The sequence below is a fragment of the Urocampus carinirostris genome, chromosome 17, assembly GCF_059441175.1.
Source record: "Urocampus carinirostris isolate Australia breed hairy pipefish chromosome 17, RoL_Ucar_1.0, whole genome shotgun sequence".
Classification (NCBI taxonomy): Eukaryota; Metazoa; Chordata; class Actinopteri; order Syngnathiformes; family Syngnathidae; genus Urocampus; species Urocampus carinirostris.
Window position 1 is genome coordinate 26,039,732 of NC_142365.1, and position 17,503 is coordinate 26,057,234.

General features: G+C 37.1%; 1 protein-coding gene across 2 annotated transcripts in view; it reads right to left on the reverse strand.

Annotated features, from left to right (window-relative positions):
* The window catches only part of c2cd2 (C2 calcium dependent domain containing 2), a 55,332-nt gene that overhangs the window by 22,976 nt on the left and 14,853 nt on the right, over positions 1 to 17,503 (reverse strand). For both annotated transcript variants that reach the window (XM_088320771.1, XM_088320772.1), the window contains exons 4-6: positions 4,900 to 5,001; positions 3,098 to 3,214; positions 1,945 to 2,053 (exon numbers count right to left, since the gene is read on the reverse strand). In XM_088320771.1, coding sequence (XP_088176897.1) covers positions 1,945 to 2,053; positions 3,098 to 3,214; positions 4,900 to 5,001 — 328 coding nt within the window. The remainder of the gene's footprint in view (positions 1 to 1,944; positions 2,054 to 3,097; positions 3,215 to 4,899; positions 5,002 to 17,503) is intronic.

Consider the following 17,503-nt stretch of genomic DNA (forward strand, 5'->3'; position numbering starts at 1 on the left):
GCACTACAGAAATAATACAAAAGGACTACATTACCCAGAATCTCAATGTGTTTCTCTTAATATTTACACTTGTATGTTATGGTTTACTTGCGAGTGACACGAAAGTGAACACCAGTCTACGCCAACACGCCTCATCTCAAATAATTCAAAGTAATGCACCGCTTTTGACTGTCAGTAACAGTACCTGCGTTGTAAGGGCTCTGTAACGGCGGAAAAAATAGTTGGATTATCCCGTATGGAGTTATTCATAAAACAGTGCTATTACCACCACTGTTTTTGAGTAAGACACTTTCCACAAATTTCACCACTACACAAATAGAATCTGTTATTCCAAAGTGGAACATTCCTTTGACTTCCTGTTCCTCATCCTGACACATAAAATGAGTGGCAAAACATTATCTAAGTATAAATTATTAACATTACAAATATTCAGAGAAGAGAGCCTATGAAGTGTTTATTGCTTTAATCCGATAAGATAATGGAAAGAACAAAATAATCTTTACTGTCATTGTTAAGAACGTAGACATGGCACTCCAAGCAAATGAGTTCCTTAAGCGAAGCCTAAAATTTCTTTAGTTTAAAAAATCAAATTAAAAAAACTACCCAAATTGGGTAAACGTGAGGCAATGCACTACTTGGGACACTTCGACTTTTTTGGTGCAAAGAAGCGTTGGGATTGTGAAGTGAAAAACCTAACTTTTGGTGGGTTATTTGAATCAAAATAGCCCAGGTTTTAGCAGGGATTGTTTTGTAAAATACGACCCATAATTTCAGGTTGTTTTAACCGAACTATACAATTTTGGCGGAAGTTGTTTGCAACAACATGCTACACACTTTTTGCTTCCTCTAAACAACATTACGCAATTGGGTATATACTGTAAATATTTGAGAGAAGTTAAACATCCCAAACGATTTGACCAACAACAAGATTGCTCCTTCTTGACCCAAATTGGGTTCTTTTTGACCCACCTCTTAAAGCACGTAATGTAGAATTAGAACTGAATAGAATAAACGTTGTTGTCATAGCTAACAACATAGTGAACAATGTTTGCAATGAGAATAGACGCGGAACTCTAGGATAAACACGTAATCAGAGGTCAAACGATTATCCGTCTGGCCGATAATCGATATTTGGGAATTTGACAGATAACAGTATCGGCATTTTTATTTATTCGACTTATTAAGGCTTAGATGCAACAGAGATTCTCTCTCCCTCACTCCTACTCCTCCCCTTGCTACCCACCTCATGCCTTCTGATTGGATAAACGACTGGGGTGGAGCCACTGGGGCAAAAACTTTCCAGACCTCACACACTGCAGACTGCAGCTCTGCTAAATCCCGACATGCCTGTGATTGTGAATAAAGACCGCTGAAAATATTCAGAAATCAAAAGGTTCGAGCTGTGGTAGAAAGGCACGTGTGTGTAGTTAAGAGATAGGGTAAAATGTCTACTTGTTTAAGGAAAAGGACGTTCAGTTGAAGAGTAGTGTATTACCTCTTATCGAAACATTATTGGTCAATCAAGTGTGTGTGCTTGTGATTTACATCGAATGAATAATGGCTCCAAATATTGGTTATCGGCCTCCTCTTAATACGAATATTTGGTAACGGCCCTGAAAAACCCATATTGGTCGATCCCTACGCGTAATAAAGACCGAAATGAGAAGTGTCAGAATAAACAAGAAAAAATATTTACAACATAGTACTAGAGACTGGCTTTAGTTGTAAGCACCATTTCTTTCTTTCGTAATAATAGTGCAATGAAAATTAGTGTATCCTAAGAAGAGTGCAATGAAAAGGAATGCAATAATGTTTAACAGCAAACCAATTTTTCAATACAACTGGCAAAGTATATATTTTTCACGGTCTTGCATGTCTCAAACCAGAAAAAATAACAATTTTGCACTCTAAAATGCGATCCATTGCTGCGCAAAACGATCTTACCTGCAGCATCTTCCTGCTGACTTAGTGCCACTCGAATGTTTTTTACTAGCAGCTTCCAGTCATGCGCACGAGGAGGTTTGGGAGGTGAAAACACTTTGTTGATAGAATCCTGTTGGAGATAAATGAAATTAAATCTAATTTAATATTGACAAGACATGGATTTAAATCTAAAAGTTCATATTCTGACATTTTGCAATATGATATCCAAAACAAACAGGGTTCATACACTTTTTTCACGGCCAAATTCAAGCACTATTCAAGCACTTTTAAGGCCAATCATTAATTGTTTTCCAGTACTTTCCAAGGAAGAAATAGAGGATAGGGCTAAATTAGGACTAATTTTAATGATAATAATTTCTCCAAAGCAAAGTGCATTCAATCTTTCAATCTTAGAGAATGCTGATCTTTTGCTCTTTGTTTTAGTTATTTTATTTTATATTTTTGGGATGTTTTTCAAAGGACCCGTTTCTAAATGTGTTAAAATAGAATTGTAATTAGTTAATTCTTTGCATTTTACCATTTATTTATAGAACTTAAGAGTTAATATTTGTTATTGTTTTGCCTTTTCAGGGATCTTTTTGTGTTGTTGATTTTTAATTTAAAAAACAAAAAACTTGAGGAGCTGTTTGGGAGTCGAAAAAGACTGCTCTTCCCAGTGAGCAGAGCCAGAAAAGCCAGTTTTTTAAACAGAGCTGTCCTCTTGGGTCCGACCAGTAGGACGCTTTATATTACAAGGGCATAATGAGAGGCCAGAGTAAGGCGTGTTGGCGTCATTTTCATTTAAAGGTTTTCATTTATTGCGTGGTAGACTGCCCAGAAACATGGCAATGGCAAGAATTTAATTCCTTTTTTTAAGCACTTCACCAAAAACATTTTCCTGACCTTAAAAACACAACATTAAAATTCAAGCATTTGAAAGGATTTCAAGCACCTGTACAAACACTGCTTTTAATCAGGGGTGCTCTGTAGTCGGAATAAAGGCAATGGTTAATGGGGTATATATTTTGTGCTTTGCTACTTTATCTTGTAGCAAAACCAACTGAAACTTGTTATGTAATTTACCTTGACCTTACATAGAAAATATATCCATTAAGCAAGGATAATGTTTTGCCCATTTGACTGTATTGAAATGAGGCATGACTCAGCCACCCACCTTGACCTCAGAAGTTTGAGAAGGCTTGCAGCTCAATAACACAAATGGTCGCGTCGCACAAAGAACTTGTCTTAAACGCTCCTTTACCGCATCTGCACAGGAAGTGCTGCTTTTGTCCTGATAAAAAAAAAGATTAAATCAAACATAAGTCAAACTGACATTTTTAATTTAAAAAATCCTTCCTTGGAAATGGCAGTTAGTCTTTGCTCGGATATCTGTTCATTAATGCGTTGGGACTAACGCGTCACAAAGGCGTGCGTACGAAAACGCCATTACCCTTCTTGGCAATGAGTACTGTAACGCGTTGTAAATACAATTGGGTAAATCAACTATACGGTGCATTGCTGCGTTACTTATTAAACGTGATAATTACTTGCGATGTTTTCCCACTGCTGAATCACTGCATCACTCATATTACTACATACAATCTTCAATTCGACAACAACAATGCGCGGGAATTTTTATATTTACCTACAAAATAAAACTAAATACAGTTAAGGTGGCGCCGTCTAAAGCACCGGGTACGAGAACAAGAATTCCTCTTAATGCAGATAATAGCCGAAGATAGCCGAATCTACAACTATAAAATAAAATACTGAAATCAAGATGCTAGCTTATATGCACACACAGTATTTGGTTGACTGGATCCAGTAACGAATGGTAGGAAGTGCATGGGTAGCGGGGCGTGGCTTATTCAGGAACAACAAACTAAAAATATTTCATTGGGGCAAATGTGAGCACAGAATTTACAGTAGACGTGTGATGAATTATTGTCTTTTTATCTGTAAAAATATTTGTGCAGTACACCATTCATGAAGAAAAATAAAGATAACATCTTGGTCAGTTCCCAGAAATAGAGAAGGAGATCTTGGAGATGTTTGAAGCCAAAATTGATATGGAGTGTCTTGGCTAAGTGTTGGTTTGCAAGCTCTCAAGATTGCACACACCAAGAAATATGAAGGCTTCACTGCTTCCACCGGTTGGTGTACATGTTTTATTCTATTTATTTTAGTAAAAGTTGACCTTGGGAAGCGACTGAAATTCCCAAAATCAATTTCAACCAAAACACTGCGGCCTGACCTGTTGCTCATCTCTTAGGCCTCCAAGCAGATCGTCCTACTGGGACTGATTGTACCATGGAAGGACCGTATTGAGAGGCCAACAAGAAAAACAACATAATATGCTGAGCTAAATGAGGAGTTCTGGAGCAATGTGGGTAGAAAGCACAATGTTAGCCTATCAAGGTGGAATGCAAAGGGTTTGCTGGCCAGTCCCTCTGCAGGGCTGACAACTCCGTAAGCATCACAGGGGCCAACAAGCCAAGGTCACAGAGGAAGCAGAGGTTGAATCAAGGTGGCTATTGCTATGGAGAGGTGAAACAAGGGAAAGGTAGCGCTACCCTGGACACAAGTTGGAGTCTGATCAGCGCTACGTGAACACAAGTTAGGGTCTGACCAACCCCAGCTGGGTCACCTGGGTGAGAGTGTATGATGTTTGAAAGACCGGAAACCCTTTGTGACCCCAGGTAACATAACCGATGATGTGTCCAGATTACATCAGTCAATGTATGATAAAGTTCACTATGTGGCTATTTTAAAGCATTTGAGGGGATTGGCTTCTATGTGAGGATATAGGGTAATTTGTTACTAGATAGTCACTTTGGGAGTAACACGCTACTTTTTGGTGTCAGTAATCTGGCGGGTGGCGAAGTTACATTTTTAATGAAGCAACTGGTAACTGTAAATAACCGTTTTTTTCAGGAACGTGCCCAAAGCTGATTAATACCCAGAGGTGATCATTACCTGGATCAAAATGGGTGTCACCTGCAGCGATCCGGTCTCAAGGTGAGAAATAGCCCAGCTGACTCTGACCTGATCTTCATCTTCTTGCACCTGAAGCTCAAGCTGAGGAACACAAGTGGCAGTATAACAGTCTTTCAATCAATCAACCTCATCTGTATTGCACATGTCAAAGATCCACATAGAAGAAAAAAGTGCTCAACAAAAAGGAAATTTAAAAATAATGCTATTATCACCACAACTATGCCTGTCATAAGGATGACAAAATATATTTCTAATACCTTTCTTTTATTATAAAGATGTACAAAACTAGACCAACCCCCCAAAACTACAATTTAAGACACTGTAAAATAAAGCAAAAACACATTTATCAAATAAATGATTTCCTTACATTTATAACTTTCTTGTCTAAAAGAATGAATAATGATGTTTTTAATCGTGAGGTATGTCCAAACTAGGGCAGCACGGAAACGCAGTGGTTAGCGCATGTGCGGCACAGTTCTGAGGCCATGGGATCAAACCTTTCTGTGCTTGCGTGAGTTTCCTCCGGGGACTCTGGTTTTCTCCCACATTCCCAAAAACATGCATGTCATGTTATTGGCCGGTCTAAATTGTCCCTAGGTGTGAATGAGCGAGTGAGTTGTCTGTCTCTGTGAGCCCTGCGACTGGCTGGAAACCAGTTCAGGGTGTCCCCTGCCCACTGCCCGAAGATAGCTGGGATGGGCTCCAGTACCCCCACGACCCTACTGAGGATAAGCGGTGCAGATAATGGATGGATGGATGGATGAGTTCATGTCTGGGCTAGATTGGTGTTTATCAGTGTATGTACACTTACTATTATTGGGGATAATAATAACCAAGAGTTATTTTTGATTTAATCACTTGCATTTTAAGACAATAGTTGTTACAACAGGTTCAAACTTTCTTTTCTAAACAGAGGCAAAATATTTAATATTGAATGTCCTATTCATTCAGGCTAAAAAAAAGACAAAAATGTTAGAAAAAAAACCTGCATTCCAAAATATAAGCCAGCACAAAAGCAGGCCAGCTACAGCTGCCAATCATGTCCTAGCATGCCTGCATTTCAAGTGTTGGACCCCGGAGCTGCCTGAGTAACACCAAACAAAAGCCACATAACAGACAAATAAGGACGTCTAGATGGATCCGAGGAACAATGCTGCAGTGTGCACTGAACCCAATGCCAAATCAGTCGACATGACAAATACCGACAACAAAAAACAGGGTACCAAAGAAAGGAACAATAATGATTTACCAGAAACTTCTTTTATCTTGTCTGAATAGCATAAAAAGTGCCTTGTATTTAACATTTCATGTATTTGCATAACAGATTTAACACAAAAGCATCACATGAGTGTGCTCACAAACAAGAAACCATGTGGTACACAAGTGGGTTGAAAGGCCCACCTTCAATTGTAATTTTCTGACGTCTTTGTGTTCCACACATCCTCACACTCAGAACCCTTCCCGCTTGCACCAGTCAGTCGCTATGTATGAGTCAAATGCTTACCGGTGTTAAACTCTTACGAAACAGCTTTCTGACCTTAACTAAAAGCGTGAGCACAAACTATAATAATCATGCCTCTGTATACGAGCAGCTCTAAACACGAGAGTTTCGATAAAAGAGACTTAGTTGGAAAAATCTTGCTCGAAATATGAGGAAAAATCCAAGTTACGAGCATTCCCAGAGGGTAGCACTAAAGGCCGTTTGCCGCCAGCATCAGCTCTTAACACAAAGCAAATGAGCTCCCCGCCATCAAACACCTGATCCCGCACACTTGGTTGTATTCAGAGTACGTAAAACTTTTTCATGGCCAAATTCAAGGATTATTCAAGCACTTTCAAGACCAATTTTTCAAGTTTTCCAGTACCTTTAAAGGAAGAAATCCAGCAACGATCTAATGAATCTTTTTTGTTGTTGTTGACTTTGATGACTAAAATAAAGTTGCTATCTTGCTGCTAACTCGTACTTTGTGCCATTTTAAAACTCATTCTTTGTGCCACTTTGAGCTGTTCCTATCTATGATCCACAATCTTTTTGTGTCAATGGGCTGCTATAAACTGACATGAATTCTGCCCTTCTGCTTCAACAATGCACGCACAGCTTGGCTACATCACACTTGTTTACAAACACGGAAAGAGCTCTCTAGGTGTTGGGTCAAAATTTAGGTAAATAAGAAAGATAAAAAAAGAAACTCATATCAATGTTATTGTTTGACCCAAAGCAAAGTGTATTCAATGTTTCAATCTTAGAGACTGCTGATCTTTTCTTTTCACTTATTTCAATGTATATTTTTTTCCATATTTTTAAGAGAATATGTGTCTAAATTAGTTAAAATAGAATTGTAAATAGTTCTTTTTTTATTTGATAATTTATTTATAGGACTGAAGAATTAATACTTTGAATTTTGATTTTCTTGTTTTGCATTTTCAGTGATTTTTTGTTCGAATTTAAATCTGTTCAGCGTGTAAATGTTTTGTGTTCTATAAACCTGTTTGTAGATCATTGAATATTTAAATTTGTATTGTGTGTTTTCAGGGATTTCCCTCCAAAACATATATTACTAAATACAGATCTGTGAAGATTTCAAGTTATATTTCATGTTCTCAGGGATCCCCTGCAAAACATATGAAATTACTAAACACTAAATAATTTGGTGCATAATGTTTTATTATTATTGATAATATATCACTAAAAAAATCTGAGGAGCCATTTGGGAAGACGAAATAGGCGTCTCTTCTCAGTGAGCAGAGCCAAAAGAGCCGGTTTTCTAAATAGAGCTGTCCTCTTTGGTGCAACCAATAGGGAGTGGTGACACTTCACATGACAATTCCATAAAGACAAACCACCGGAGCAGGCGTGTCAGTGACATTTTCACATACTTAAAAAAAAATCCTCATTTATTGTGTGGTGTATAGAGTCAGACTGCCAAGAAAAATGGCAATGGGTACAATTAGAAGCATTTTCAAGCACTTCACCCAAAATTCAGGCATTTTCCTGAACTTGAAAAGACAACATTAAAATTAGAGCATTTTTAAGAATTTCAAGCACCCACACAAACCTGTCTTTATCATTTGGCATCTTTTTGTGGCTTTTTGTGACGCTAGCCATGTGTTCCAGAAAGGGAAATGGTAAAGTGTTTTTCCTCAAAAAAAGGAGGTCATTTGAAACAAAGCAGGAAATAATAGATACACATTAGCGTAGTGTTCGTGTGAGTGATCTAACTAAGGAGTAAGATCAGTCAACATATTTTTGTATAGTATATACAGGGTTCGTACATCTTTTTTGTGGCCAAGTTCAAGGCCTTTTAAAGCACTTTCAAGGCTAATTTTCCCAGTACCATTAAAAGAGGAAATTCTGTGTGAATAATGTATTTTGCAGATTCACAAATGTATGTGCAACTTTCACACATGATTTTTAATCTTGTGTGTGCATTTATCAAGGCATATGATTTTTAGATCTCAAGTAAATTGCAGATATACAGTATTTGTGGATTCCCTTTACCGCTAGTTCTAATGGGATGTTGTCAATTCCTATAGACTTCACGTTTTTCGGGAATTTCTGCCTCTACATCTTATTAGAAAGTCGACACTTACTCCAGGGCCGGAATTCTTAAGGACTTCAGGGTCTCCCTGTGTCCGGTGGTTGTAAGGTTTGGATCAGTATTCTGTCCATCTATTCATGATCTCTTTTTTTTCTTTAACCCTATTTCCTGCCTCATCCTGAATGCTGCTAACTTCTGCCTGTTTTGTCTTGTAAGATATTTTACAATCGGAAAGGCTTACGTTGAATTGTTTTAGTTGAGGTACTCTTATAACTCCGGGAATTGGTCTTTGATCCATTTCTTCTTTGCTTCTCTCAAGCTTTTTTTTATTATTTTTTTGTCGACTGCTCTCTATATGGCTGCCCCTCCAGGGCTGTTTCCTCTTGTCGCACTGTTGGAGAATTTCGTTTGTCACCCACTTTATCTTCTTCTGGTGTTTTCCTAGAATTTATTTTGTTACTTCTGTCATTGTCTCAGAGCTTTGTTGTCTGGGTTTCGACATATTTGTCCAAGGCAAGGAAAGGAGCAAACTTCCCTCCGGTAAAGGCCTGGAAGCTCTCTATCTTTCAGTCCCTCAAGGTCAAACTTCACCCGTAGGTTAACTTCTTGACCTTCTGGAGTTGGACGCGGAAGTTAATCATGATCGAGTCGTGATTGCTTCGCACATCGGCTCCTGGATATGTGCGCGTGCTTGCTGTTTTGATACCACTTTTGAATCCTTGTTGAATCATGACGTAGCAAACCCGACTGTGGTGGATTCCATCCAGGTGGTGCCATGTCCATATTCTGGAGTTCTTGTGGTTGCCAAGAGTGGTTGCCAGCACAAAGTTGTTGTAGGTAGCTAGTTCTTGAAGCTGTAGCCCTCTGTCAGTGTCAGAGCTTGTTCCACATGTTTTTTCCAGTCTCTATTCGCAGTCACACCAATTTGGGTGTTCCAGTCAAGATCTTTCTTTGGTGCTTTTTCTACGATGTCTTGAACCTGGACATAAAAGTCCCCTGTTTTTTTTGTCACTTTGATCTAAGGTTGGAGCATAGGCCTGGATGACTGGGATGTTAAACGGCGAGGCAATGAGGTTTATTGTGATGAGCCTGCTCGAGATTGGGCACCATTCTAATATAGGGGCTTTGATGTTTTTGTGCACCAAGAATCCCACAACGTACATGTGCTTGTTAGCTTCTCCAATGCAGTAGAAAACACGGCCTTCATCAGTTTTCATCTTTGCAAGGTTTTTCCATTTGGTCTTACATAGACCCAAATGGTCCCTACAGTACGTGTGTAAATATTTTTGAGAAGGATCTCTCCCCAAATAGGTGTTGTGTAAAAATGATGGGAATATATGGCTTACATTTCCAGTAGCAGGAACTTCTTCCCATTACAAATTAACACTGGAAAACACTACTGCCTTTTTTTTACATGGTCCATAATGAATGTGCCTTATATATGATAATGTTTCCACTAATACAAATTTCATACTGCTTTGTTCAGGCTTAGCATGAAGCAAACTGTCAAAGCTAATCATATTTAGTTAATTGTGTATTTCTCTGTCTTCTATGTTACAAAAAATCCTGATGAGCTTGACTGCTGTTTTGTACCATTTTTGAACCGAAAGATATGACATCGTTTGTTATTACTACGCATGTGCGAACTTTGAACCGTAGACGTATGTGTGACGTCACTGATACTTTCTGCGCATGCGCACTTTTTGAACAAAACCCGAATGCACCGCGGGAAACTTGTGAGACGGTGAGACTTTTTGAATCCGTCTGCCCACTGCGCAGTGAAATAAATTCTAAAACTACATTTGCCTCTCTTACTGATCACTCCAGTTTAACCTATTACGAAAATATTAACCCTAACATTTTGTTGTCGAAACCCGGACGGTACGTAGTATTTTGAAGTTGAAAACGAAAACGAAAAAAAAAAACAATCAATTCTACCGCGTGGTCTAGAACAAAGGAAACCCTTCAAAGTCCGCGTCACCGTCAACGAACCAGGATGAAGTGATCGGTAAGAGATGCATTTCTAATATAAAAATTTGGAATAATTCTAAGAACGAAGCCATTTTTTATAAAAAGATAAAGTTGAATTGGCCACAGAAGAGTGATCATAGTGTTGACGGGCGCCATATGTGGGCTTGAGAAGCCATTACAAAATCTTAGCTAAGTAAATACCCAAAAGGAATCAGAATAAAATACGAAGTATTTTAAATACTCAAACTTTTTGTTTGAGACGGTTGTATTGATTGCCTCGGGACGGAAATGTCGACACTAACCCCAAGGTGGGGACGGTAGAATGGGAAAGAAAAGTAAGGGGGAGGGGTACAGAGACGACCCACCACTTTTCCCATTGTCCTTTTTCAAAAAAAGGACGGATCCCTCTGTGGTTATATAAAATAAAATAAGGTTTAAGTAAACTGCATGGCTTCATAAAAAAGTGTGCACGGTCTAAAATTAAACTATTTTTTTTTTTTTGTGTGGGCCCACTCTGTCTTGTCAAATGTTTTATGTTTGTTCAATGTGTAAATGTTTGTATTCTTTCCTATATTCTTATTCTTCTTGTCTTATATGTTTGAGAGCTTTTAATCGGCCCACGTAACTGAAAAGAAAAAAAATATAGAAAAATACGAAGATTATTGCCGCAAACGAGAGAGCGCGCGCATTTTTAAAAGGAAAAAAAAAAAAAAGGAAGCGAAGTGCACATTGCAACGAGAGAAACGTTTTTTTTTAAGAGTAAGACCGGTTAAAAAAATGTTGTTTTTGGGTGGAACCGAGAGCACATCGCGTTAGGAATCGAAAACGTTCGTTTTTTGGGAAATCGGCGTTTGACGCTAACTGTGTACAACATAACGCCTGCGGGCCTAAGGGGTTCCAAAAAATGTTTTTTTTTTCGGTCCAAATTTTTTTTTGTTTTTTCAATTGGAAAACGATAAATTTAGGTGTGATAAGTTTAGAGAACTTATGTTTGAGTTATTTTAGATGCGTTAAATGAAGTTAATGCCAGAATAACACTTACTAAAGATACAATAACAAAAATAAAGATAGAATATTCCGGTTTTCAGTTCTAAATTAGAAAATTAAGGACTGTAAAGACGGGGGAAAAATCAAATTGAGCCAATTGGAATGGAATAGAGATAAAAGGTGTTTTGTACAAAATTATCAAAATAGAGCGAATAATTATTTTCAATGAAATATGGAGGGAAAATTCATTGAGGGGAATAAAAATGATAAAATGACTCGTAGATCAATACACGTCATTTTTACATTTAGGCTGGTAAGCTAAAAGGGGTGTTAGAAGGTGCAGAAGGAAAAAGTGTTGTGTAGGGAATGAATTGTTGGCAAAGCATGTAAGGAAGTTGTTGAGTGGAATATGGACAGTGAAAGTTCAGAGTTTTTGAAGAAAGGTTTTAAAGGAAGTAGGCACGAAGATCAGATTGAAGGCTGAATTAGTTCACGAAAGGAAAGAAAAGATGAGGAAAGGAAGAGACACAAGATGTGGACTGATCAGAGCGAAAAAAGAAGAAAGGATATTGCAAGTAAATAAGAGTTGGTAGAAGGAAGTAAAGGGTAAAGAAAGTGAATTGTTAAGGAAAAGAGCAAGTGGAATACAAGTAAGAGAAAGAAGGAATGTAAAAGGGAAAAGTTATTTAAAGAAAAAAATAATTCGCTGAAAATTGGATATGAAAAACTTGAGACAAAAGTATGAAAAACATCACATTAGTGTTTTTGGAGTTCCTCTAGGGTCTTGAAAAACACTATATAAATGCAAACCATTTATAATAGATTAGAATATACCTTTACCGACATAGTTACAAAATGGGTTAACATATTGTGACTGACAATGAAATTTGGCATAACAATCCATCTTTAGAGTAAGGTAAAGGAACAGAGAAGTAAGGTTATAGTTATAATTGATACAATATTTACACAAAAATAATTGCATGTAAGATGTTACATACAATTGAGGTTTGTGTAATATGCATTTGCTGAATAGACATCGCAGTAGAAGTTGTCAGCATTGTGCAAAACATGTGACAGTATTTTTATAGATAAGCTATACAAATTAACGGAAATTATTTAAGGGATAAATCTAATTGAAGGCAAACGAATATAGATATACTATCGAACACTACACTATTTCGTTGCCATAATGGGAAATATTATAGACTAGAATATTGTTAGGGAACTTTCGTGAAAACACTACAAAGGACCTAAGGTAAAGTTTGATTTTACAGAAAAAGTGTTGCACTAACAATGTTTTGAGTTCTAGAATTTTGGTTCTTGTCTCATTTGGACTCAACAACCCGCTGAGGAGAAAATGGGAGAAAATGGGATCAGCGAAAGGTAGCACAAATAACATGATGAAGATATTCCATGTGATGAACAATGGTAAGTGAAAAACCAATTTTTATGATATTAAAGGAATATGTCATCAATGAAGGTGTTACAGGTGAGAACCAGAAAAGTTTTGTGTTCATATTCGGCCGGTATGAACCATAACTATGACAAGTAGATCTCATCTTGTTGGAGTCCATCACAGCGACCATCGAGCAGCGATTGGAGGACACCCTGAACTGGTTGCAAGCCAATTGCAGGGCACACAAAGATACACAATTCACTAGCTCATTCACACGTAGGGACAATTTGGACCAGCCAGTCCACCTGAAATGCATGTTTTTGAATGAGGTAAGTAATCCGGATAGCCGGACGGAAACAATGAGATCATGCAAGCTCCGCGCAAGAGCCAGTGGCTGGCTTGGAACACACACACCTGTTCCCAGGTCCTTAATAATGCCGCACACGTGCTGGCCAATGCGCCACCGTGCTGCACACACATATATGATATATATATATATATATGAAACAATTTTAATACTGAACTATCAATAATGATAATATGATAGGGATTTTGAATTCCCTGTACTAGCTTGCTAAAAGATTTATAGATCTTGGGAGAGATCTAATAACCCCTGAAATTAAGTGATACAAAGATATCTGCGTATTCATTCAGGTTTGATCATCAAATTATTAATTTATTTTCTGCATTTGTTGATGGTAATTGCAAATAACAGGCTTGTCTTTTTTCCACTTTTCTACTTTCTGTACTTCTCTCTTTAACATCTTAGTACAACATAATTCGTGATACCAATCATCAAAGCAAATGAGCCGTAAAAGCAAGCTCTCTTTGATGAATTGAACAAGGAAAAAAGCCGTTTGTCTAATAAAAAGACTGACCTTCACTCGACAAGAATTACCAACAACAATGACGTAATCTCGAAGCGATGAGATCTCGTTAGCTAAGATCGGCGTGCAGGAAAATAAAACTCGTATAACAAAACCAAATTAACGATTGGGCTTGTAATGTGTTAAATCTTTGTTAAAGAGTAACTAAATGATAATGACAATTTAAAGGGAAAAAAGTTGCGTCCCCAGCATAAATGACGTGGGGAAATGAAAACAATGAGTGTATAATACAAGATAACTATGCAGAATAGTTTAAAAAGAAAGAACATTTGAGTAACCGAACTAATCATTTTTTGTTGAATATGCGAATAGCAAAAGGGTAATAACTTTAAGACATGTAGTTTTGCTCCTGATAAAGCAGGGACGAAAAAAGCAATGAAGATGACTGGAAAAACGTCCATAATTTTAGTGTTCATCTTCTCGTTCGTAAATGGACAAATTCAAAAGAGGCGTAATATGTAAAGGTTATTTCCTTAGTTGTTCTCGTATTCAATAAGAGATTACTCTCAATAGGTCATTTGAACCATTTCAAATAATCAAAATTTTGAAAGAAGTTTGAAAATGACGACAACACAAAAAAGAATTGGAGACTAGAAATCATAACGTAGCTGAAGCTATTTCAGTCACTGAATCTATTTTTTTCTTTTAAACAGGAAAAAAAGAAATAAGTATTAAGTCGGACCAGATCGTTAATTTGTTTAGCTTTAATCACAAGGGATCTCGAAAGGATGCTTAGAACGAAGACTAGTGCGTAGAAACAAAGATTGTTGCGCAAAATAAAAGATAATGAATAAACAAAATAGATACACTCAACAAGATAATTGTATTCTATATTGAATCAATAACAATAGATTGATTATGGTTACAGAGAGAAGAAAATACAATTAGAGAAGTTATGACATTAAGTTCGATTTGGCATTTTTTTGAGAAATTTTTTGTTGATCTTTTGAGATTTCTGATGTTTAGTGTGAGAATTTGGAATTTTGACCAATTTAACCCAAAGGAAATTGGGAGGACAATTGATTACACACTGAATTTTTTTAGAATGAGTGTTACGATTGACAAGTGATAAACAAATGTGTAACAAATACTGACTTATGGTTTGGTTAAGTTAAAAGGAAACGGTTTCTATGGAAGAGCATTTTTAGAAGACAATGAGAAACTGATCAATCTTGAAGAGGGCCATAGGAAATAACGGATTAGTTGATTTTGAGACATATCGGGCTAATTTAAGAATAATTGCATGGGAAATAAATGAATAGAAATTGATTAAACTAAGATAATGTCTACTAGTACTTAAATTTAGAGAAAAATTTAAGACATTGAATAATGCGGCCAATTTACTAAAAAAATCCCACTACATAAGCACAATGGAATTAACGAGACTCTTAAGTGCCAGTGAATTCCACAAAAAGACTCTTTCCTTTCTTTTTGAAAGTCCATTTACTCTTCAAAGGACATACCACCCTGTCAAAAAGAAATCATGGACAAAAATCATTTGCTGAAAGAGCCAAAGACATCAGTCATCCATTATCTGCGCCGCTTATCAACAGCGAGGCCAAGGGAGTGAGATGGAGCACATCCCAGCTACGCTCATCAACAACGACATCAAGGGAGTGATGGGGCACATCCCAGCTGCTTTTCAGACAGCTAACAGGAGATTCCTGCAGTCGTTACCAGTGAAATTGACAAAAAAGTCAATAAAGTCATTTTGTGTTTGACATGGACACATTTTTGAAAAACTATTTTTGATGGGCCAAAAGCAACATTCAAATGGTGAATGAAATGTGGAATAAGCAAATCAAAAGACTGAAAGACAACAACATTCAAGAATGCGTCTGCTTGAAGTTATATACAGTCTTGTTAATACAAAGTGTAAATGTATTTGAGGAAGATTGATAAATTCATCTTGCAAATTTATAAATGTGTCTGATTTCACTCCTATTCATAGATTGTGAACTTAGGTTTTAACTCAGGGGGGAACATTGAGACATTCCGTAAAATATAAGTTAAAACCTAGTTTTTTCCGAAATTGATGAAAAATTGTCTTCTGAATAAGCTCTCCATATAACTGTTTTTTGAGATTGAAATTGCGAAATTTGGACGAATGGAAAAATATTACACAAAAGAAATGTTGTAATATTACAAAATTTACAATGTTTATCAAATTGATTAACAAAAATAAATTTAAATAACCATTCACCATTAGAAAATCGCCCACATTGAGAACATTTTGGGATGGTATTTTTCATTTTTGGCAAAATCATTCACTTTGAACGTGAATTACCTGCTTTCTTTGCAAAATACTGTTATTTTGAACAAATTTACTTACTGAAAAGATAATATATAGGTATGATTTTTACAAAAGGTAAAACAGTGAATCATAACAATAAAAACGTCTTTTCTTGGGTTAAATTGACAATTTAACAATCTATCCTGGTCATCTGCCTCGAGGGGAATGGCCAACAGCAAGATAACACATTGAAAATCAAAAGAAAATGCAAATAAAAAGTGCATACAAATTTTTTTCTCGAATGTGATCAATCTACAAAAGAAAACACTCAAATCAGGGTAAATGATTCTGACAAGGATAATAGTTAAACTGATTCAGTGACTGGATTTAGTGAAAAAGCAAAATTTGAAATTTAGAACTGACAATTTAAAAAATAAATTGTTTATCTTCGAGTTAGCATTTTGGGATAGAACGCTCAAAATGGATAGGGCATCTTATAGTGGGGATTTTGATTTTCACTTATAATAATATAAAGACAACTTGAGAAAATATACAAATCTATAAATGAATTTTTTTTAATTTGTTTTGAGCCATGAAGTCTCAACGGGGGGGGAGAGTAAATTATGGATAGCACAATCTAATTAATAAATAAAAAAAAATTAAGTCCTGACTATCCTTTTTTCCCCAACTACAGCTTTCCCTGAATATCCAGTTCTATGGTATTGATTTATGCTTCTCATCCATACAGAAGGTGACCCCTGCTGATCAGATGATGGAGTTCTGTCAGCCCACAGGGAGCGTCAAACCTAACTTCTTTCCAAGGACAGCGGTCAGGATTCTGGGGAGTGTGCTAGCACTCGCGCCATCAACTGTGTCTCCTACACACGTCCGCCTCGACGCAGGAGGCTGTTGTCATCTCAGGGAAGAAGCTAACTTGCCAGATCCAAAAAGAGGAGCAATCCAATGTTGACAACTGGATGGTGTCATCTCATCTACAAGCAACACATCATCACGCCAGGAGGTGTGGGGATCCTTACGATGCCCATGCTCATGAAAAACTGCATCAAAGCTGCCAATAGTGCCCTAATCTATTCTTCCGAAAGAATAGGCATTAGATTCTACAATGAAACCTAGAGAAATGGTCGTAAAAGTACCAAAATGAGAATCCTAACAACTGAGGGAAGAAACGAGATTAGGTTCAATTTCTTCTATCGTAATGTTGAAAATTTTGGACTTTGCGGACTGCTTTGTTACATTGGTATCAATTCCCATACACCAAATTTAAGTGGACTTAGACAGCATTGTCTAAAAGAACTTATCCCTAATGGGAAACCTCCCCATTGCACACGCGAAGATCTGAGCGGGTAAGCTAATCGAGTCCCGCTCACCAAGTCGTTCAGGCCCTGTGGAGACCAACGCACAGGCAGGGTTCTTTGTTTTGTGTTTTTAGCTATCGCACATTACTACTACATTTCCTAGTATAAGAAACACTCTCGACCTCATGGAAATGAGGTGGGAGGAGGGGAATTTTTTCCTTTACGAAGGTTTTTCGCCCCTCCACGAAACTATT